Source organism: Vidua macroura, chromosome 23 (assembly GCF_024509145.1).
Source record: "Vidua macroura isolate BioBank_ID:100142 chromosome 23, ASM2450914v1, whole genome shotgun sequence".
NCBI lineage: Eukaryota > Metazoa > Chordata > Aves > Passeriformes > Viduidae > Vidua > Vidua macroura.
Genome location: NC_071593.1, coordinates 3,867,964 through 3,890,639, shown reverse-complemented (window position 1 = coordinate 3,890,639; position 22,676 = coordinate 3,867,964). Strand labels below are relative to the sequence as shown.

The 22,676-nt window shown below is 39.6% G+C and overlaps 1 protein-coding gene across 5 annotated transcripts in view; it reads right to left on the bottom strand.

Annotated features, from left to right (window-relative positions):
- Window positions 1-22,412, bottom strand: part of PRDM2 (PR/SET domain 2) — a 63,324-nt gene extending 40,912 nt beyond the window's left edge. For all 5 annotated transcript variants that reach the window (XM_053997438.1, XM_053997439.1, XM_053997441.1 and 2 more), the window contains exons 1-5: window positions 22,353-22,412; window positions 15,239-15,312; window positions 8,843-8,960; window positions 8,475-8,578; window positions 4,708-4,860 (exon numbers count right to left, since the gene is read on the bottom strand). In XM_053997438.1, the coding sequence (XP_053853413.1) occupies window positions 4,708-4,860; window positions 8,475-8,578; window positions 8,843-8,960; window positions 15,239-15,247 (384 nt within the window). In that variant the 5' untranslated portion in view covers window positions 15,248-15,312; window positions 22,353-22,412. The remainder of the gene's footprint in view (window positions 1-4,707; window positions 4,861-8,474; window positions 8,579-8,842; window positions 8,961-15,238; window positions 15,313-22,352) is intronic.
- Between the last annotated feature and the right edge of the window lie 264 nt (window positions 22,413-22,676).

The window sequence follows — 22,676 nt, the reverse complement described above, 5'->3', positions numbered from 1 at the left end:
AATCAGGGATCCAGGGGCAGCCACAGCTCTCTGGGCACCCTCAGCACCCTCCCAGGGGAGAATCTTTTATCACCAAACCCAAATTTCCCCTCTTTCTATTTGTGTCCATTGCTCTTTGGCCAGTTCCTGACAATACCGAGGTAATATTAATCCAGTTTTAGTTAATATTACTACAGTTAGATAGTTCATTATTAATATAGTCCTCATATTAATAATTCATACACAGCTGTTGTTGTTATTATTATTATTTTTGGCATGAACCTTCCAGCTGTAATGTCCCAAATTGTGGTTTGCCTCAAATAGTGGCACTGATTTAAATCCAATGCTCGCTTCTCTGGATATTCACTGTTAATTCTTTCCAGAGAGCAGCCATGTTGGGACAAACATACCTACCTTATACAAAGCATTAAATAACATTAATTAATTAATATTAATAATATCTCTATTAATTACTTATAATTACTAATTATTAATTAATTATAATAACAATTATAATTAATATTCACTGTTAATTCTTTCCAGAGAGCAGCCATGTTGGGACAAACATACCTACCTTATACAAAGCATTAAATAACATTAATTAATTAATATTAATAATATTTCTATTAATTACTTATAATTACTAATTATTAATTAATTATAATAACAATTATAATTAATATTCACTGTTAATTCTTTCCAGAGAGCAGCCATGTTGGGACAAACATACCTACCTTATACAAAGCATTAAATAACATTAATTAATTATAATAAAAATTACTGCTGAGGCAGCTACTACAGCTGGGATCTGGAACAAATTCTAAAGATCCAGGAAAAGACTGTCACAGTGGGTTAACGGGAATACAGATAATTACAACAAGTTTAATAAATCCACTTCACCATAAAAATCAAAGGTTTGTTTGCCATTCCAAACTGATTATTTCTATTCTTTTTAATCAGTTTTTTAAAAAATCACAGACTAAATCAGTCAAATGGGCATCACTGCAAATGCTACTCATACTCCCAGCACTGCCAACAAAAGAAACTATTGATCAGTTCATTTCACACGCTCCTTAAAATATCAGACTCAAACTAGTAAGTCCCCAAGTTGGAAGACTGAAGATTTTAACTTACTTTTTAAATTTTCCTCATTGTCTCACCATTTCCTGAAGCATTTTACCCAAAACCAAGAAAAATTTAAATGCCTTAACTTCAATTCCCCTCTTTTGAGGCTTAATGAACACGGGGCTGGTGGAGACCAGATCCTATTTTCAGTCTTTCCATCAGAGCAAAGGGTTGCTCAGACTATTATTTCCAGTCTGAAGCCAAAGGGGAATTTTGTATCAAGAAGAAAATTAGGATTTCTTTCTTCTACCGCCCATTTTTTAGTGGGTCTCATAGCACATGATAAAGGTGATAATTATCATCATACCCCCAGACACTGGAACAACAAGAGGTGCAAGATCCCAACAACTAAGGGAAGGAAAAGTTGTAATATAAGCAAAGCTTGGCTTCCTTGAGTTCCAGAGGCCTGATAGAATAAATAGTGGCAAAGTTATTTGCATGGCCTTGGAGCTGGTGAGCAGCAAGGAATGCAGCAGAGTTGTCTGATGCAAAAAACCTCTTATCATCTAAAAAATATACAAAGCCAGAGCAAAGATCTGGATGAGGTTTCAGGCAATGCAAACACAGGGTGGTAATGAACACGTAATTTGTTGGCTGCATGGCTGGAGCTAACGTTCAGCTTGATGAATTTAGTTTTACTGTGACTGCTCTAGAATCTAAATTAAGGCCTCTAACCTTGTACTTCTAAAATGAGATGCAGCAGCAGCTTCAAAAGCAGACAATTAAAGCTGCTTCCTCAGCAGCAATATGAGAGCAGGACTACACTGAGCAAGTGCCACTTGTACCACCACTCTTCTCATGACACCCTCTAGTAACAACTCCAAAGCCCAACCTCCTCCAAACTGTTCCCTACAGATCCTTGGTGCAGCAGTGTCAGACTGGGACAGCCTGGCTAAAAAAGCATGAATTTTGGGAAGGCTCGTTAGGTTAATAATTCCCACACACTTTTTTGTGCTTTTTGTTTTAACTGCAACATTTAACTGTCCTTAATCTGAGTATTTTCTGTTCAAAAGACTTACTGTAATTTCAGAATTTGTTATTTTCAAGAGTAATATCCTAAGAAGTTATTAACCTAACCTAAGTAACCTTAGAGGTTCTAGCAGATTGTCTAAATTTTGATTTATTGTGCATTGGTTCAAGCACTCTCATGTGTCTTGCACAGACTGAGATAGGCATTTGCCTGCCTGACCTCATCAGAGTATCTATTTTTCACCACAGACACCACATTTTACTGTGATATTGTGCTTCTGCACCTGGATGTGGCCTCATCTCACCAAACAAAGCCCAAGTGAACAGTCTGACCTTTACTTGAGTGAATCTTTCACACTCCATAACCCTACATTATGTTGCTCTCTCCTATGTAACAGGGAGGATCTTGAGGTATTATAAACCTGTTGAGCAAAAGTCTTCCACAAGCAAATTAATTTCATTTTAATCAGGAACAGTTTCATAGCCAAGCTTCCTCAGAAGACTTTTTGAAACTGAGTTTTCACTGTATTTTACTGTTTCTAGAATTCAAGTTTTGTCCTGTGTGCAGAAGAACACTACAGAGCCAGCTCCTGCCATGAGCAGAGGCAGGAAGAGCTGAAACTGCATCATGAGTTTAAGCTGTTCCTTTGCAATATCACAGCTCTCACACAGGCATCTGGGGAAAGCAGGTGCAAAGCAGCTTACAAATACCCTCAGCCCTTCAGTAAAGATGAAGAGAGGAAGGAAGAGAAAAACATTTGCTTGTGCTCACTCACAAGTTCTATTCTATTCTATAACTATTCTTTGAGAGCAGGGAACTGGGAAGTTAAAGCTCTACAGCTCTGAGGAGGTTCTGCACCAAGCAAATTTGGACTTTGCTATTTCAGCAATGAGGTTTGGAAATCAGCCTGTTTAACTTACAAATTAAAAACCTATAAAAAGCCAAAGGACTCCTCAGGAAAAATAAGACCCCATGACTTTACTTTCAATGCTTCCAGCTAAAGGAGAACAAAATTACACACAAGCCACCTGAATTCTCCTTTGGGGGCAAATAAAACCTGTGCTGTTTATTTGTCAGCAAGTGGAACTCCCCTAAATTTATGAATTATGATAAAGATCAGGAAAGTTCTGTTCATACCTGGGCTGGTAAATTTACAGCAGGTTTGAAATGGCAGTGTAGAGATCCTAACATTATATGCAAAGATAAGGACATTTAAGATGTTCTTTATCACATGCCTTCTGTTGTCTCAGTTAGCAGTAAGGTGTGACTGGGATAAAATTCATCAAGTTGCAAGAGACAACAGTCAAAGGAACAAAAGGATATTCCAGTGCCGAGACAAGGTATTTGTTATTTTGTCAGCAGTGCTCAGCCTCTTTTAGCAGTACAGTTATTTTCTTTTAGTGCAGTATCATCCATCAAATAAACAAATTTTAAATAGGTGAATGCTTCTCTGTCAGGACTGAAACTTTTGCAGAAAAGATTCAAGGAGAAATTTAAAATGTCAGAGTGACTCAAAAGCACACCTATTTTAATGAGCTAGTGGGACTGTGGGCAAAGGCAGAAGAAATCCAAGATAAAGTGTCTAGAGAAACCAAGGCTGGCTACAGAGTCCTGTTGGGAGCCTGCCTCTGTGAATAAACACTGCAGAGAAGTCAGTAGCCTGGCTGGCAATAGTGAACCTCTACTTAAATGCCATTCCAAAGTTCAGAAAATGTTTAGAAGATTTCTTCAATTTAGCTTGAGTGACCTAAAAAATTCACCTACTGCTCTACTGCCCCATAAACTTCAAAACTGCACGGGATCAACTCACTCTTTTCTTAAGCAAATATCAGTTATTTACAGATATTGTTGTCCTCACAAGGAAACGGAAGGAACAGCAATAGTGCAAAAACAAAACTGCATATACCCCAAACACCCAAAAGTACTTTAAATAAAAACTAAGTTAAGCTACACATACTCACTGCTAGGAGGTCTTGAGCAGGGATTCAAGAAATACTTTAGAGCTACAATATTCTTAACCTAACATACTCCACCATTATAGTTAAACCATTTTTTTTCTTGATTTGAGAGATAAAATGCTCCAGGAATTACACTCTTTTCCCTGCCTTCCCCTCACTCCCTGAACAAAACCCAAAATGGTATAAAACCATGAGAAATAGTTTCATGGAGCTACCCATAGAAGTGTCTTGACAGCCAAACTTTGTCAAACGATGCACAGACCATAAAAATAACTGATTACTGCAAAAACATCCTCAGCAGAAGGAGTCTTGGTATCTACAAAAACAGAAAAACATTTATTTCATATACTCTGTAGTTTTTCATTCTAGCTTGTATCAAATTTGGTGCTACAGCAAATTACCCAGTAAGATAGACTTAGTGTTGAAACCTCCAGTAGTTTAACAGTAAATCTAATGTCAACTGTACTGGCAGATAAGAATTTATACCAATGATGTGTAGCATTTGCAGTGTTTTAAATATGTTTCATAGTAGCATTTGCAGTGTTTTAAATATGTTTCATAAAATGTTTCAACCTCTGTTTCATATAAATAGGAAGAAAAAAGTTTTTTAATAAAGCAGAATGAAAAGGATTAATAATAAAAGACAACAAAGTAGCAGCTGTCAGACAGTGATACCTTTAAACTCTTGTAGTAAATGGTCCTGTTGATCTCCAGGGGGAAGAGGTTCTGCTCCTTCCCTGAGCGGGCCCAGTTTATGTAGCGCAGCCAGTTGCCCTTCTCTGGGTCTGTGGCATCCACACACATCCAGCCCAGGTTGGGGTAATACACCTGTGAGAGAGGCAGCAGACAGAGGGACACCTGCTCACACCATGGCACTCAAATGTGGGATCCTCTGAATCCTTCCCCCTCAGGGAAATCCCCAGGGCCTTGCCTTGGAAGAATAAATCAGAGTTTTCCTCACCTAGGCTGATAGAGAGGACAGCCCATGGTGCTCTGCAGCACCACTGCCAATGTACACTAGATTGCTTCCCCCACTGGCCAGTGGAGCCTGCCCACCCCAATCACCCATCCCTCATTGCCCCTACAGGTGCTGCCCTTTGCCCACCCCTGTGCCCTCGGGTCATTGGTCAGTGACCCCATATTGAGCCTGTGCAGACTGCATGGTTTTGTCTTTGTCCCTGATCCCTTTGGCGTGCTTTGGAATAAACCTTTGCTGGAATACATCATACAAAGACCCTTCCTGTCTTTGCTATCTGTGGTGTGTGTGTGTGCATGGACTTGAAATGGCTGTTCTGGTGGCCTTACTCTGAGTGGCTCTGAAGGAGATCTTTCAAAGAAGGTTGCATTTCTACCACCCTGCCATGCTGCAGCACTAGAACACTGCATTTCACAGCTCCATGAAGCACTCACTACCACCCAAGGCCAGAGACAACACAAAGGGCATGGCAGAGCCAGGGCTGGACTGGTAAAGTGTTGCTGCTCTTCTGCAATCTTATAGAGAAACTGCTGGAAAAAAACCCACTTGTGGCCTGCAATCCCCTCTCTGAAGGCTTTGGGCTCAAAAGCCAAAAATCCTTAAATCACTTTACACTTTCTTTTCGGTTTGGCAAGCCTGAAATGATACTCTAGATTTTGCAGATTAGTAAATGGACTGATTTTAAGATATGAAGGCCACAGAGCTTTATTTTTACCATCTGATGAATTAGAAAAAGTAATTGTATAGAAGCTAGAAGCACTTGCTTTGTTTGGAAAGATACTTTATATTTAAAAGCATACTTTACATTTAATCTTTCTTTAGGGTATAAAAGAACATTTTAACCTTTCAGAAATCTTGTGATCACCTTAAGAACCCGACCATGTCAATAAAATTCTGCATGTTCCAAGATGCTGTGTAAATTCTTTGGTTTCTGTTCTTGGGGAAAAGGCTGACACCTACTCCTGGTTTACATTTCCAGACAACTTGCAGTAAAGCAAAAAGGGGACTGACATCTTCACTATTTTCTGATGACAGGTAACTCTGCTTCTCCTTCAAGATGTTATGCATCTCCCACTCTTCTTATAATCCAAGTTAGATGCCTAAGAGAAGAGCTATCAGTGGGTATTTTTCCTTTTCTGTTTTTCTACAAGTCCAAAAAACTACAATGTTGTAGCTTTTTATTTTCTGATACTTTGCAAGTAATTCCAAGGCTTTTCAAACTGTTCTCCAATTTCAATCCTATGTACACTTCTACAACAGCTTAGAAAAAACCCTACTTAATATATTCAAATACTTTTGTGCTGATAATACTGTTGGTTAAATGAAATACAATTTTATCAATACAAGTGAAGTTTCAATAAACATATAACCATCTTCATTTCTTTCCAAGTAAATAGAAAACATCTCCCTTACTTAAACTATTCCAGCATGGATTTCATCAGCTGATTTTTGATACAATGTTCACCCAGCCCTCACAACCTGAAAGCATAAACAGCATCCCAGGTGAGACTGCAAAAGCAATTCTTTTGGTTGAAATGGAAGAGAAGAGCCAAAGAATGCTGTGGGCGAGCTGAACAGATATGGAAGATATGTCTAAATGTAGTTACTGATTACTTATATATATATAAATAACACCCTACTATGTTTTTATATTACTTTATTATGGGTTTTCAACAAACCAAAATACCTTATTGCTCTTCTAATTTACAGAATATTACAGTCTAATTTACAGAACGTTGTTTTAAAGCCTTGTGCACTGTGAGAAAGAAAATAGCTCCAACTCCTCTCCATAACACTGTGACTTTAAGTGATTCCTGTACCTACAACAAAACCCACTCAGCACAGCTGTGCCAGTCATCCGAACCAGCATTTCCCTCCCTTTTCAGACACTTGTTCTCACTTTCCCAACTGTGGCTTTTCACCGGTAGAAAAGGAAAAGATGTTCTCTCCTCAGATACCAGAGGCATATACTGACACACACAACTTGCATTTTTCACAATGAGCCTCTGGTATGACAGTTCAAAACCATTAAAATTGACTGGAGATGCCAGTTTTAGAAGCCTTATTTTTTATTCAGATTAATTTGACTGAAGAAGCAAGTGGAACACTTGTGGAAAAGGTTGTTCCCCAAGCTGAGTGTCCATGTACGGAACTGCTCCTACACACCACCATCCTTCTACAAACCATATTTCCTAACAGTTGTGATCCTGGACTGATTTCAGGTAACAGCATATGAGACCAACTGTTGCAGTCTCATTTTAGCTGCTTTTTTCCTAACTCTAAAATCACTATTAAAAGCAACACACTTTTTTTGGAATTACTCTGGAATCTAACAAGGGTTCCCATTATCACTTCATTGTAAACACAAACTGAAAAAATATCCACCATGAACATTCAGCACCCAGCACTGAGAAACACGATTGTAAGGTCAATAATTTACTTTACTTTACTTGACTGATTCCATCTCACCAAATGTTCCTGTAACAGATCAAAACTGGAGATACCTTATGCAGTGGAGCTTGTGATAGCATGAGCTCAATGCAACAAACATTTACTTGAAAATTGTATTGCTTTTCTAAAGGGTAATTTGCATTTATGGGAATGTCCTAGATCAATTCCTCTGATAGAGGTTAACTCTAAGCTCTGTGCATGTTTTTAGTGTTTCAGGGAGTTCCATTTTTGCAAGCAAGGGGACAGAAGGATGGATGACCATTATCAGTGTCTTTAGCCTAAAAATCCACGTTCCAGAACATTCTATGCCACAGTTCTCCCACCTCTCCCCACCCCGACTATTCACTTTGCTAAAACCATGTCCTGTGCTTGTCTTCAGAAAGACTGAAGAAGTCTTTGGAAGTGGTTATGAACTGCCTTAAAGACACTGTAGATGGGATTCAGCTCCAGACTATGACATTTATATTTTGAAATCTACATATTACCCAGGGTCTCCTGACTAGCAGTGGAGCTTCCAGAGCTGCTCAGCTGCCCAGACAGCACCTGCTTCAAGGCAAGCCCAGCACAAGAAATACTGCAACACTTGAGAACTCTTACAAAAACTCCAAAAGCTGGTCTTCAAAGAGCTAAATGAGGAGGAGTGGTGTGGCTTCCTTAACAGATTCCATACCCTCCTAATTTCCCTAATTCCATAAGCAGTTGACAGCACTCAGTTGCACTCAGGGTTCAAGCCAACAAAGCAAAGATCAGCAGCAAACTCTTAAGGACAACTGTGATCCACACACAGCATATAAGAAATACAGCAATTTCAAACAATGCCAATGGTTTCTAAAGCTTTGTAATTCAAAATAGTTGTTCCATCCAAGTGTCTATAAATAACTGTTAGTAATGGCAGTAACAGATGGCAATTACCTTACATCAAGTTTATTTCTAAAATATCTGGAAAATTAAAGGCTAAATACAAAATATTGACCTGGTGACAGGCACATTTTTCCATTTACAAGCTGTTTCTTACCTCCCACATGTACACATTGCTCTTAACTTGAGATCTTTTTTTCTTGTCACCAACAAATGGTCCAAACTTCTTGCCTTTCAAAATTGACTTTGTTGCCCAGACACCTGAGGAGACACGTATCAGGAGTTAAAAATAATCTAAGTTATTCCAAGCAATTCTTCTACTCAAAATTCACATTCTTAAGATCATTACATGTGTCTGTCTTGGACTGGGGAGTTGTCCACTCTTCCCAAGAGGAATTATTTCAGACAAGTATACCAGACATCATCTCTAGCCAGCACAGGAGGGCACCAGGCTTTCACAGCAACTCAAATTTATGTGAGCTACTGTAAAAATCTTCATTCTCTTTTCACAGCTGTAGCACTCACCAAGCCGAGTCTTGTCAACAGCAGATGGGAAGAGCCTCACATCCTCAGGAAGGCCCCTAAGCACGTGCTCAGGAACATCATCCAAGGTCTCCACAGCAACAGGGGAGTCAGTTGTGTTCTACAAGTCAAAAAGCCAACCACCATTAACAGCAAAAACAAGAATACAACAGGTGATCAACCCACACGAACCTCAAAACCTTCGGACTTGCAATTAAAGTAAAATTTCCAAACTCACCGTACTAAAGATAATTTCACATATATTAGCAATCATTTATTTCCCTTTTTCAAAGAATGACTTCCAGGCATACTCAACCTAATCATTCCCCCAAAACCGATTTAAAATATTTTCTTATCTTGCCTTATGTGACAAAGTGCCCCTTGTGAGAAAGACTAAAAAGTAACTAGGAGAAAACCAAAACTAAAAGTTCCACGAAGTGCATGCAGTAAAAAATCCGAAAAGTTGCTTGCTCTGCCGACTGAAGTGAGCGTGTTGCAGTAAATGAACCACTCCAATGCAGGCAGGAGACCTTGCACTTGGGATACACCACCCACTCTGCCACAGCAGGATGTTCTGCCTGGAACAGGGTAAGACAATGCCCTACTTGCAAAGCTATCAGTGGGGAATGGAGGGGATGGGGTCATGCTGCTTTTGGTGCTGGATAATGCTAAAACCAGGCAGACTCATCAATCCCAAAGTTAAACATCCCGAGGGTGAGGGGAAAATGTGGCAGAGCTGCCAGAACACCTGATAAAGGAACAGAAGAGGGATACTACTGATAACCTGCCTAAAGCTGCCTAGCTGGCACGGCTGCCTGGGGACACCTGACTGACAGTCCAGCACTTCACCCAGAAAAGCCAAGGGCCACTTCTGAACAGGGTCTTCTGACACACCCCTTCTTGCAGTGTGTGTGGAGATTCCTCCCTGGAGTGGGGAGATCTCCTCAAGGACATCCCCAAAGGCCACCCAGTGGCACCCCTGCCACGGACAGGGACATGTTCTACTGTCCCAGGCTGCTCCAAGCCCCAGTGTCCAGCCTGGCCTCGGACACTTCCAGGGACGGGGCCTCCACAGCTGCTCTGGGCACCCTGTGCCAGTGGCTCACCACCCTCACAGCCAAATCCTCCCTACAGCCAACCTAAACCACTCTCTGTCAGCATGAAGCCATTCCCCCTTCTCCTGTCACTGCAGCTCCTGGTGATGGAAGTATGTGCATGTCAACATGCAAAACAGATTAAGCTAAAAGCAGCTTTTAAAGCAAATAAAAGGGTTTTAATAGTAATTATTTCAGTATCATAAATGTTACTCATATTTCCTACATCAAGTAACAGCTCAGAACTTTAGCCAGCAGCTTATAATTAATACAAGAAGCTTTAAGATATTTCTATATTAAAGTTTGATAGGCAATATAAAGCTAATGAATTATTTACTGTCCAGAAAGTGATTAGTTCCATTTTATGGAGCCTCCAAGGTTTGATATTACTCTTATAATATTATCCATACTATTACTAATATTAATATTATCCATACTATTACTCACACAACCTGCTTCCTATTACTCACTTAGAATTAACAAAACACTATTTCTGATAGAAATTACCAGAATTTCAACGTTACAGGAATGCAAAGTTTCCTATAAAATCTGTCCACATTCCAAATGAACTGTGCATGGTGAAATTTAAGCCTTTATTGAACCACATGCCCTAAAATAACTCCCTGCCTTCTGATAGGGAACTCTAATCATTCTGGTCAGGAACAAACACTGCTGGTAATGGCAGGAACAACTCTAATATTAAGAATGTTATAATTGACCTCTGAACCCATTTTTAGGAAGAGGTTAAACTGAATTTTTTTTCCAAATAAACTTTAATTTTTGGAAATTATTCTGGCTTTTACCTATAACCATAAAGCAGAGATACAATAGTAATTTTCACAAACTACTGAGTAATATTCAAGAGTATTTTCTAGTGAGGACTTTTGAAATACACTGAAAGGTTACTGGAAATATATTTTAAAATGCATCTCAATATGCAATCAAATTTCATTTTTTTCTCTCTAAAGCAAAACAAATAAAGCTTCTCAGCCCTTGCTCCTCAGCCCCTCAGTCTTTGTCAGGGTGCTGCTATGGCAATCATATTCACTACATTTGAAAATTTGCTGAGTAGAGTTAAAAGAACAAATCTTCTGCCAGTTTTAATTGCAACAATGAGGAAAATTATAAAACTGGTGTCAGAGCAAGGTTATTCTAGTGCTGCCTTCATAAACCTTAACAGCTGCTCAGAGAGCTCCCAGAGAGCTATTTGCAGGGGAAAAAAGACCCCCAAATTGGAAACCATGGAAGAGAGAGAATGCCAGAAATCCCTTCCCATCCAAGAATGGAGATACCAGGGATAAATTCTTATTCAATAGTTAGAATAGCTGAAGTCTATTCAAAGCACAGCAAAGCTTTATTTTGCTCTTCTAACAACCCAAGAGGAAAAATACTGATGAAAGCAGCCTGATTTTCAGACATCTGTTTGCCTTGAACTGATATGCAAGAAGCCATGTCTCAGCTGAAAAAGAAACATGCTCTTCCCAGCCTATCAAAGAAACCTAAAAATCTTCCCAGAACGTTACTCCAGGATTTCATCAGGGGAGAAACAATCCTATTTTTCCCAGTGGTTTCTCACAAGTTATATACAGAAATAGAAGAGGGTGGCTGACAGCTCTCAGAATGGTCCACTTCCAGTTTCAAGATAAAAGCGGGATGGTTTTTTGGCTGGGTTTTATTTGGGGGTTTGGTTTCTTTGGAGAGTGTTGGTTTTGGTTTGGTGTTTTGATGAGCAGTTAAAAATCTCAAATCTCAACCCTGCAAATAAATTTTCAACCAATCATAACAGATTCAACTGTTAATTAATTACCAATCATAATCAGATTCAACTGATTCAGACAGAAGTGTACAGCACTGTGATACATCTTTGATTTTCCTGGTAGTCACACCTTTTAACTGTAAATATCCCTGAACTGCTCTACCATTTAAGAAGTGTATTTGTATGGAGTGGTATACAATCAGAATTTTATTGTGCACCTACATAAATCAGAGATTAGCAGGACATTCAGAGAACACAACACTCACACTCATCCAACACTTGCCATATTAATGGATTTCACAAGTACTAGAAAAGTGGATATGGCCTTTACACAACAATACACTTCACACCTCAAATGAATGGTAATAAGCAATCAAATTCAAAACAGTAAAATAAACAATTTAGTTCAGTCAAATCAGTGCAATCTCTTTTTATTTGCAATTTAGATGTAGCTACTTGAAACGTTTTCCCAATCACAACTTGTCCCCAAGCAATGTCTGTCTACCAAAGAGAAATACTGCATTTCAATCACTTTTCTACCAAGACTCAACAATCACATTTAAATTTCTGTTTAATTTTTCTGTTTACAAAATTTACCCCTTCATATGGGTAGTGCACTTCTGCATGTCCTACAGCCAACTTTAGCATTTATCTGAAGCCTTAACACAGTTATTTTCCACTCCTTCCAAGGCTGCAATTTTGAATACAAAAACACCTGAAGCTTATTTCACTTTTAAGCTTCTTACTCTGAAGTTCATCAGAAAATTACAGTCTAGCATCTAAATCAACCAGTATGAAGTGACTTTAGGACAATTCCAAAGGATCATTTGAGGGCTGAAGTGGTGCCTTAACTGAAACAATCTTTTCCTGTTTGCATCAAATCCAGAGTCCAGACACTCTGACAGTTCCTTTTAACACATTAAGCAACTTCTAACACCACTTTCAATACCACTGTACTCATGAACCAACCACAGATTAGTCCATAATGGTACAAACAGTATTTAGGCAGAGTAGAAAAAGCACCTGCAACAGAATATTTATAGGTGATAAAAGATTAGAGTGAAAAGGAAAGAAACCATCCTGAACAGTGCAATGAATGACAGCCAGCCAGTGAGTGTCATGTTAGGGTGGAAACAGGATTAGGATAAATGAGAAGATAAAGGAAAGGATGCCACTGAAGAGGGAGGGAGGGGAGGAGGGAGGGGATGGCAGAGAAGTTACAAGAGGGAGTTGAGGAAGGGCAGTTGTGCCAGCTAGCACAGGAAAGCAGAGAGGTCTCTCCTTGTCCAGGCACCTTACCTGGCTACTCCTCTCTGCCACAATTTCACACAATTTGCGTGCTTGAAAATTAAAGATGTAATGGAAGTATTTGAAATAATCATTGAAAAATTCAGAAGGAATGAGGGGAGGAAGTTTCAGTACAAGTGCAGATGTCCTTTGTTCCTGCAGTCCTCAGCAGTTTTTAAGTAGCTGCCTATGCTGTTTTCCCTGTAGAACCCAAATTCCTCCTACTCTGTCTTACTTCAGTCTGAACAAATTCTCTCAGTCTGAGATAATGCTACCAATCAAATCCCATGTTTGCTTGGGGGCTTTAAAATCAATTATTCAGCTATTCTGATGAACTAATTTACATATTAGAGGAAGATTTCCTTTCAAAAGAGGACTGCCTATCCTGAGACAGCAAACTTCCAAGAAACCCAGAAACATGAACTCCAACAACAGATGGGTTTTTTTTAATCCTTCTTCTCCTCACAACAAAAAGGCCATATCAAAGAATTCAAGAAAAAGCTTTCCTTCACAATTTCAAGATTTCTGTGAGCTCCATGTGCTTTGGAACCAAAAGGTGAAAGCCAGAAACCCCAAGGAGGACCCTAAGCTGTTGTAAGAACTCCCTGAGGAAGGGCAATCTCACTCTTCAGTTGTAAGATGACACACAGCACAGCACAGCACAAATGAGATCAGAAGTCCCCATAAGAAAGATGAGGACTTTTGAGAGAGCACAGAAATCTGATTTAATTCTAGAAACAAATCAGGGTGTAGGAACACAACAACAGACAGGACATGAGGGGACATGGACACACACATGGGAAAGAAGCAGTCAATAGTAACAATTACAGATTAGGATCCACAGTTTTCAGAGTTTTAGCAGAATCCAAAGCTTATTGGAATGACTAATAAGGCAGGATTATTCCTCAAGCAGACAGAGCAATAGGCTGCTGGCTTCATGCCACTGAGTGCACCAAAACAAACCTTACAGGTGAAAAAATTTCAATTCTCAATAGAAATCTTGAAGCAGCAGTTAACCCTGCTCCCCAGAACAGGCTATTAATGCTTAAAAGGGTGCTAATACAAATGCCATTTCTATTTTATATATGTAATTCATATTTGTCTATAGATATAATACAAGTATAGTTTTTCATAATACATATTTCAGCACTCTGATAGAGATTATATTTTGCTTTTCACCTTTTTAATATGTACAAATATATTGATGACATTTTACTTTGTATCAGAGGAAAAAAAGTAACAGGAAATATCTCACCAACCCATTCCATGCTGTAATTACTTATGCATATACCTCTATGACCTCAGAGATAACATACTTCAGCAAATGCTAACTGTACTCAGGCCTGCTGCTGATCAAATAAGGATAACAGAAGCACACATTAGCTACAGGCACTGAAGTACACAAATCATTTTATACAACTGTGTAATGTGGTTGTTTCTGACTCATAAAGCTTCTGTTCATGGCTGATGTTTTCAGCAAAGTAAAAATGGCTTTCCTGCACTGTGATATCCTGTGGTCACATTCCCATGCCAAAGGGGCTTGGTAACATCAGGCAGAGAGAGGAGGACTTGTGAGAAAAATGTGAGGCAACACGTACTTTTTCTGTATCTCAAAGTAACACAGCTGTGTGTGACAGACAAACTGATGGACAATTCCTACTTAATAAACAAATGCAGAATAAAATGCTGCACAGTTGGTGCTGATTAGAGCAACACCCTCCAGTCAGGATGCTCATGACTCCACACAGCACAGTGCTGCTCCACAAAGGAAATGTGCTTTCCCACTCTTTCCACTTGGTTCCAGGAGAAACACTTCAGATTCCAGAAAAATGTGACATTTTCCAATCAATCAATTTGTGGCAGATTGTTTACTGAACAGTAGAAAAAAGAATGTGATTATAAAAGGATTTCAAAAAATGGAAGCCTTCAATTTTCAAGCCACTTTTATAAGGAACTGAATTATTAGGTACAGGTTCAGGAGGAAATAGAATTTTCTGCAGCAGTGTTCTTAGAAGAGGTGCCAGGAGTAATAACTTACACACTGCTAAAGGGAATTCACAAAAACCTCGAATCCATGGAATAACAGACATCTCACAAGCATGGATAATGATGAAATTTAACAGACAATCTCACAAAAATGGATAATGATGAAATTTAACGAGACCGAAGTTTTTAAAGAACATTTTTTAGTGGATGATTTACTTTTCTTATTAATAATTAACTGTTCTACGTATTTTGACAAAGTCTTGCATTTCTACTCACCTGATTCATTTTGGATTCCTGTTGTGTTCTGAAAAGATACACACAACAAAGGAACTCCTTTGATTACATGAACCCTAAAAAGAAAAACAGACAATTGTAATATGTACCTATGTACACATTTACATTGAATTGAAAGTACATACAGAGCTGTAGTTTCTCTTCCTAAATTGTCTGTAGAAAAGGAGCATTTTGCTTTAGGAAAAAATCTGCTCCAAGCTGCAGTTTTGTTATTACAGCTCAAATGTGTCTGAATAATGTCAAGATTATCTAGCATTAATCTTTTTCCTGCTTTAAATGATGATGTAACAGATGTGCTCAGGTAAGATTGTTCCATTTGTTCTTTAAAGTAAGTTTGTTTGCTCAAGATTGAGTACTTTCAAGAACTTTAGAAGTCAGATCTCTTTAGAATTTTATATCAAAGCATTTTAGAAGGACTTACATAGTTTTCAAACTAAAAAAATGCATGTATTGAGTCCCTACTCTTCTCTATTAGAAACAGGAAAATATTCCTTACATTGAACTGTATTGAGGTATTTTATTACACTAATGCATTTTACATTCCTTTTTAATAAAAGCCTGAGATTTCAAAAAGTATCAGACAAAAATTCCTAGCTCAAGTAGGCATCAAATTTGGAAACTCACAACTTGAGGGGAAACTAATCAGAATGATGCCGTATCTAAGGGTCGAGATCAACTCACTTCCTTTCTTTGTTAATGTATACAAAACAGCTTTTTTGCAAATTAGGCCCAAAACACTTTTAGACCCATTGTTATACAGAATTTTCAATAAATTAACATCCCCCATTTTTGAAAGTGAACTGGTCCATCTTCACTTAAAGCACTTTATTCAAGTACTGCTATTTCTTCCCTGTCTTTAGTTTTCCTACTATAACAATGATCAACTGAATTTTTTAACTAAGTACTCTGCATAAGTACTAACATTTAATTTAAAATAAGTTCAAGCAAAATCTATTCCAAATAGATTTCACATAATCCCTCTCATCTTTGCACTGAAAGAATTCTTAATGCTGTGCAACAGTGACAACACTGCCAAACATCATTCAAATGCTACCCTGCTTAAGAAATCCGTAAGAAAAGGAAAAATGTCCTTGGAAATGATATTTCTCTTGTATACACCTCTTCCAGGATTAACCCTTTTGTCCCGGTGTTTCCATAATACGTGAGCATTTATACAAAGAGCTGGAACATCTGTATTTCAGTTCTAGTTTTGCAACTGATTCTGAGAGATTTAAAGTTTTCCAGCAAAGACTGGTTATGGGATAAGGAGCTCCATCCGAGCAGCTTGTACACATCCAAAGCAAAGCATTCCTTTTGGAATGCATTATTACTAACTTCTAACTGATTTCAGTACTGGAGTCAGCATAAACATCTGTCCTTAGGCTGAGGCCTGAACATCAGGGAAAAACCCAGCAATCTCAGTCATTGTTCATTGGGACAAAACCCACACAACATCATTTTATAAATGAAATAATTTCTGTAGCAGGAGAGCTGTCAAGTAATTTCCTGGTATGAAACCAAACTTACTTTTAGTATCAAATGTCTCATTTTTATATACTGTTAGAATATTTTTATACAATTACTCACATACAGTCAAGAGAAGCCAGAACCTCCTGTGGACACAGGAGCACAGCCTGAGGAGCACAGGCTGTGGCTGCCATGAGTTTGTTGTTACTGTCTCCCCTGCCTGTTTCTACCTTTTCTCCTCCCTCTCACCAAAGATCATCATTCCCTCCATGCCACAGGCTCAGCTGTCCACATCATCACTTCTGAGCACAAATCTGGAAAGGAGTCTAGGAAACAGTGGTGAGTGACAGTCCTCTGACACGTCACCTCCAACACTGCACACTTTGCCCAAAACTCCAGCTACACACAGACAATAAGGATTTAAAGCACTTTGTTACAGAAAAAAAAAAACACGGAACACCATCACTATCCACACTAAATGTGTAGAATCTGAGGCAAGTAAATAGCAATAAAGTGATGGGCTGCAGAGTTAAAGCAAAGTCCTGTCAAGCTGAAAATTTCCTCTAAGCTGAATTTTCTTAGCCCAGTTACTGAACAAATTACTCAAAAAAATTGAAAAGCAGACAAAATCTTCTTACTTTGTTTCATTTGAGGGGTAAAAATACACTTTTCTTCTTTTTCATATACTAATTCAAAAATACTTTGCTAAGAATTAATAGTTAACAAAGAATTTTTGAAACAAAAAGAATGGCATTTGTACAAATTTTGTAAATATTTTATTCAACTTTTATACAACGGGTTGTATCCCGACCTCTCAATGCTATTTCTTAGGAGGTGACAACACACCTTAACAAACTGATGTAGTTAATCAACCACACAACACAGTTTGGGCAGATTCCTAACAGACTGCACTACTCTATATTCTTCCAACTACCAATTACCAGTGGAATCACCTGAGCATAAAACAGAATTAAGTGAGAAATTAAATTTGTAGTAAACCAAAAGCTTTAAGAAGTATTTTTAAAGCTATTAATTTAAAATACACACTTCATATTAAAATTTTATACCTGCAGTTTGGTATTTTTTCCCTCTTCCACATTACTTATTTTATTAACAGTGAATTCAACTATGTGGAAAACAAGATTAATTGTACTGGAAAACAAGTAAAATTAATACTGTACAGAGTCTTGTGTGCAGCCACTAGTTTCCTTTCTATCTAAAATGAAAGATTGTAAGAACAGAAGTATCTGTAACAGTAAACTTGGTGTTTAACTTTTGGTACACAAAGTTCAACAAACTCAAGAAAACATGAAACGAATTCTACAACTGCTGCCCAAAGTTCAGCTCCCAGCACAACCAGTGAGTACCAACAAGGTCTTTACTCCCATCACTGCAAGCAGGAGCAGGCTCTGACTCCATGCACGAATGGATTCCCAGCTAGGCAGTCAGGTCCTGTACAGGATTTCCCAGAAAAGCCCCGAAGAAAGCCCCATGCTACTCTGATGTGTCACCAGGGGAATCTGTCCTCTTTTAAAGGCACAATGATGGCCCCATTAAATCAGTTTTAAAGTTAGTCAACAACTGCATTAGTACTTTGAAAAAGTCACTCAGCAGCTCCATCAAATACACATGGCAAGTATTTTCATCCAACCTCCCCTCCAAACTCAACAGCAACACAACCTAATCTATTAAAGACCTGGATATTATTAATAACATTTACCATAATGAACTTCAACCATTAAGTGACAGCCCTAAGAAAAGAACAATAAAGGTTCTATCCCAAAAGAAGGACACACACCAGCGACCTGAATTTTCAAAATTAGTTCTCAGAAAACATTGCCAACTTATATTGACTTTAAACTACTCCTTACTATCTCATGAGTACAAAAATACTACACACTTACTTAAGACATTAAAGCATCTGAGAAACCAAGAAGAGAAAGAAGATCTACTGCATTGTCTTAGAGTCACAGAAAAATTTCTTTTTCTGAAAGGCTCAGTTTTAGCCAACAAGTTGTATTTATTCATATAAAAATATACAAGACATTTGTATTTAAGGAAAGACTGTGGTCTTTAAAACAAAATCCTTAAAGCAAAAAGTACTTTGACATTATTTCTGAATCTATGCTTCAGAATTTTAAGTATTCCCTTAGAAAACCTATGTTGTTAGGAATAAAGTCCGCAAACAAAAGCAAGTGATTTTATTCAAAACCAGCATTGCAGATCATCTCTTTCCAACTCACTCAGACTGAAACAGACTAGTAAGCACTCCTAGGTTTTAGTAAGTAGACTATCTTCTGCTTTTATAAGCCATATTTATAACTTCTGTATGTGGGCTTTTTTTTTTAAATCCCAGAATCCAAAAGCATTTTGAAAGAGAATGCTGCTTCCAATTCAGAGGAAGGAAAAACCAGGCATGAGAGCATCAATCCTGTTTTGGAAGCTGAAAATGGGACATGCATTACGTCACTGCTCCAGTAAAAAACATGTTCATTAGAGAACCAGGAACAACTTGAAAGTCTCCATGGCCTGTTTTCCTAATGACCGGGGTTCAGGCTGGGATACTGCACAGCTCTTGGCTTTGTTTTACTTTCTAGCTGCAGCACATGATCATTTTTTAAACATCAGGACAGCTAGATGTTTTCAATACTGAAATACTCTCACCCGCGAATTTTCCATGCATTAGGTGAACTAAAGCTTGCCAATTTAAAAACATAAATTTCATGTTAACTCTAAAAGTTTAAAACATGCATGTGATAGGGCATCCTGCTTCTATGGACAGGCACTTAAATGCAAAGACATTTTTAGTCACTCAAGGCTGCCTGAATAAGAGCAGAGAAAAAATGGGCAGACAATGATTTTCTGGACATTAAAATCTATTACCTATTGTCCAGTAAGAAAAAAGGCTTTGCTTACTGCCACATAACCAAATAAACTGCTACACCTCAGGAAGGTTTATTCAGGTAACCAAGATAATAAGCCAAGAAATCACCAACACTACACAAACCCCAAGTTTACTAATTAAACAGCAACTAGTCAAGAGAAGTCAACAGAAAATAACAAGTCTCTAACAAGTGCAAATATGCAGAAATTCCATTCCAATCTTCAGATATGAGTGTACTTCAATTTGATTCACAAATGCAATAAAACCCAACAAAAATTTTCTCAGGTAAGTACACTGCTGATTTATTACTATGTGAAAAAGCCAATTTCAGTCATTTCTTTTTACAACACAGGACTCATCCTCCCACTTTTGACTACAGCATGTTTTATACAGAAGCAAAGAAGAAATATTTTTCAGCTTATTCTCAGTGGAGAAAAAACATATTGGCAAAAGAAATTATGTCATTTGAGGGGTTAAGTATCAGGATCATGTCTGCCCTCTCCATGAGAACAAGTTCAACAGCAAAGATATTACAGTACTTTACACAGGTTTGCCAAGGCAGGAATATATTACTGGTCATCTCTAAAGCTCTTTGAATTTCTGTTTCCAACAGAGAGACACCCAGTAAGCAGCATCTCCCTTTTATACAGTTTATATTACTTGTTTATCCCTAAGGATCAAGGGTTTTATGTGTAACAGTGGAATGGAGACATCACTGCACTGCAGGATGGACTTCCAGAGCCATTTCAGTTGTTACAGAAAAAGATTTATTTATATATTTATATACTTTCTGCTTTATTTCTCTTCCATTCTCAAGCAAATTTTCAATAGTAAAAAATGGATGTGTTATATCAATGCACAAAAGTGCTTGAACATTCTTCCCCACCTTCCATGCTGTGCTGGTAAAAGCTGTTCTTTGGACTCCCATAAAACAGGCACCAACTCAGGAATCTCCAAACACCATACTTATCCTGGCACTCCCAGCAAAGATACTTTATCCAAAGTGATGATTTCCCCTTTAATTAATGTAACTAGGGTTTCATTGTAAGTGCCACTATTTTTATGGTCTGTGCTATGGACTGTGGAGGCACTGCTGTCCCAGCAAATCCTGGGAGCCATATCCTTGAAAACCAACAGGTACCTCTACATGGTTCTTACTGCTGTCTCTGCAAGTCCAAAAGTTCTTTCATTTGTTAAACATCACTCCCTCATCTATCAGTGACACAGATCTCCATCTGAAAAGTGCCAATGCTCTCAATGATTCACCATTATGCTTTCCTGCAGTTGGAAGAGCTGGAAATCTCTACACCAAGGAAAGCAGCCCTGAATTCTTAACATGCCCATCGTTTTTACTGAAATGTTGTAAGTGCCAGAAGACAACAATAACAGAATCATGGAATGGCTTGGGCTCAAAGAGACCTTAAAGCTCATCCAGTCCCACCCCCTGCCATGGGCAGGGACATCTTCCACTACCCCAGGTTGCTCCAAGCCCTGTCCAACCCAGCCTTGGACACTTCCAGGGATGGGCCATCAACAGCTTCTCTGGACACCCTGTGCCAGGGCCTCACCCCCCTCATGGGGAACAATTTCTTCCATATATCTAACCTAAACTTCCCCTCTTTCAATTTGAAACCATTACTTCTTGTAATGAGTTCCTACAGTTCCTGGGGAGGAACATAATTACATGCTCTGCTGCTGTACATCTCCAGTTACCCTCAGCTGTTTAGTACATTTGAACAAGCTGGAGAAGACTTTGCATCCAAACAGCATGCCCAAAGTCCAGAGCACAGCCTGGGAACAGCAAACTGGGGCAGCACGAGAAGCACAAGCAGCCCTGCTGTTCTCTAGAGCTGTCCACTGCTGCTCACTCAAACGTGAAATAAGAATAATTCTCTTGCCACTGAATGAGCATTTAGCAGGTGCAGTCATACTGCCTTCTCTTCCTTCCTCAGCTGAAAACAACTTAAAAGTTTTCTTTACTGCTTCAGAACAGAAATTTTGCAGCTTCATATGAATTTGAAACCACTGGAAACTTCACTGAATACTTCAGCTACCTGTCCATGAGATGGTTATCAGCAAAGCTCCGCGGGCTGCTCTGCCTTCAAATAAAAAATGCCCTGAAGATACATCTCTTGAGCTGTTCTAAACATCTTACGTGGATATTTTTCATCTCACCCTAAACATTTTTTCCCCACGGTACCACTGCACAATGAATTATTCTCCGACTTAGAAGATTAATTCACAGATGGACATTTCCAGTGAGGGAACCAATTCTGGAGTTAATTTCTTCAAGCCCTGCTCACTCAGCTTGGCGGAACGTGACCTGCAGGAGCTTTGGGGCCTGCGAAGTGCCAGAACTTCTGAAGACAGTTTGAAAGAGCAGAGTTCTCTCAGCATCGGGCTGGCAGCGGCAGCAGCCAGCCGACACTTCCGAGGCAGCATTTTCAAGATAAAAAAAATTGAAAAACCCGCGCCAGGGCGTGAAGTGTCTTCCTCCAACCGGCCTCCCTCGCATCCTCCATCCTCGCTTCCCCTCCCCGCGGCGCCCCCACGTCCCGGCGGGCGCGGGTCGCGCACCTGCCGCCGCTGCCCTCACGCCCCCGGCCGCCGCCTCCCCGCGGACGCCGGCGCGGCTCCGCACCCGCAGCAGCCTCCGCGGGCCCCCTCCCCGCGCCGCCGGCCCTGCCCCGCGCCCGCCCGGCCCGGCCCGGCTGCGCCCGGCGGGTCCCGCCGCGCCCCGCTCACCCGGGCCCCGCTGGCGGCGGAGCGGCCTCAGCGCCGGCACCGACCGGGCGCCATCTTGTCTCCAGCCTCGGAAGTGACGTGCGGGGGAGGCCGCGGGCAGGGCCCGCCGCGGGACCCCCAGAGCCCCTTCCTGCCCTTCATCTTCATCATCATCATCGGCTTTATCCTCATCCCCAGCAGCCCCTTCCTGCCCTTCATCTTCATCATCGGCTTTATCCTCATCCCCAGCAGCCCCTTCCTGCCCTTCATCTTCATCATCGGCTTTATCCTCATCCCCAGCAGCCCCTTCCTGCCCTTCATCTTCATCATCGGCTTTATCCTCAT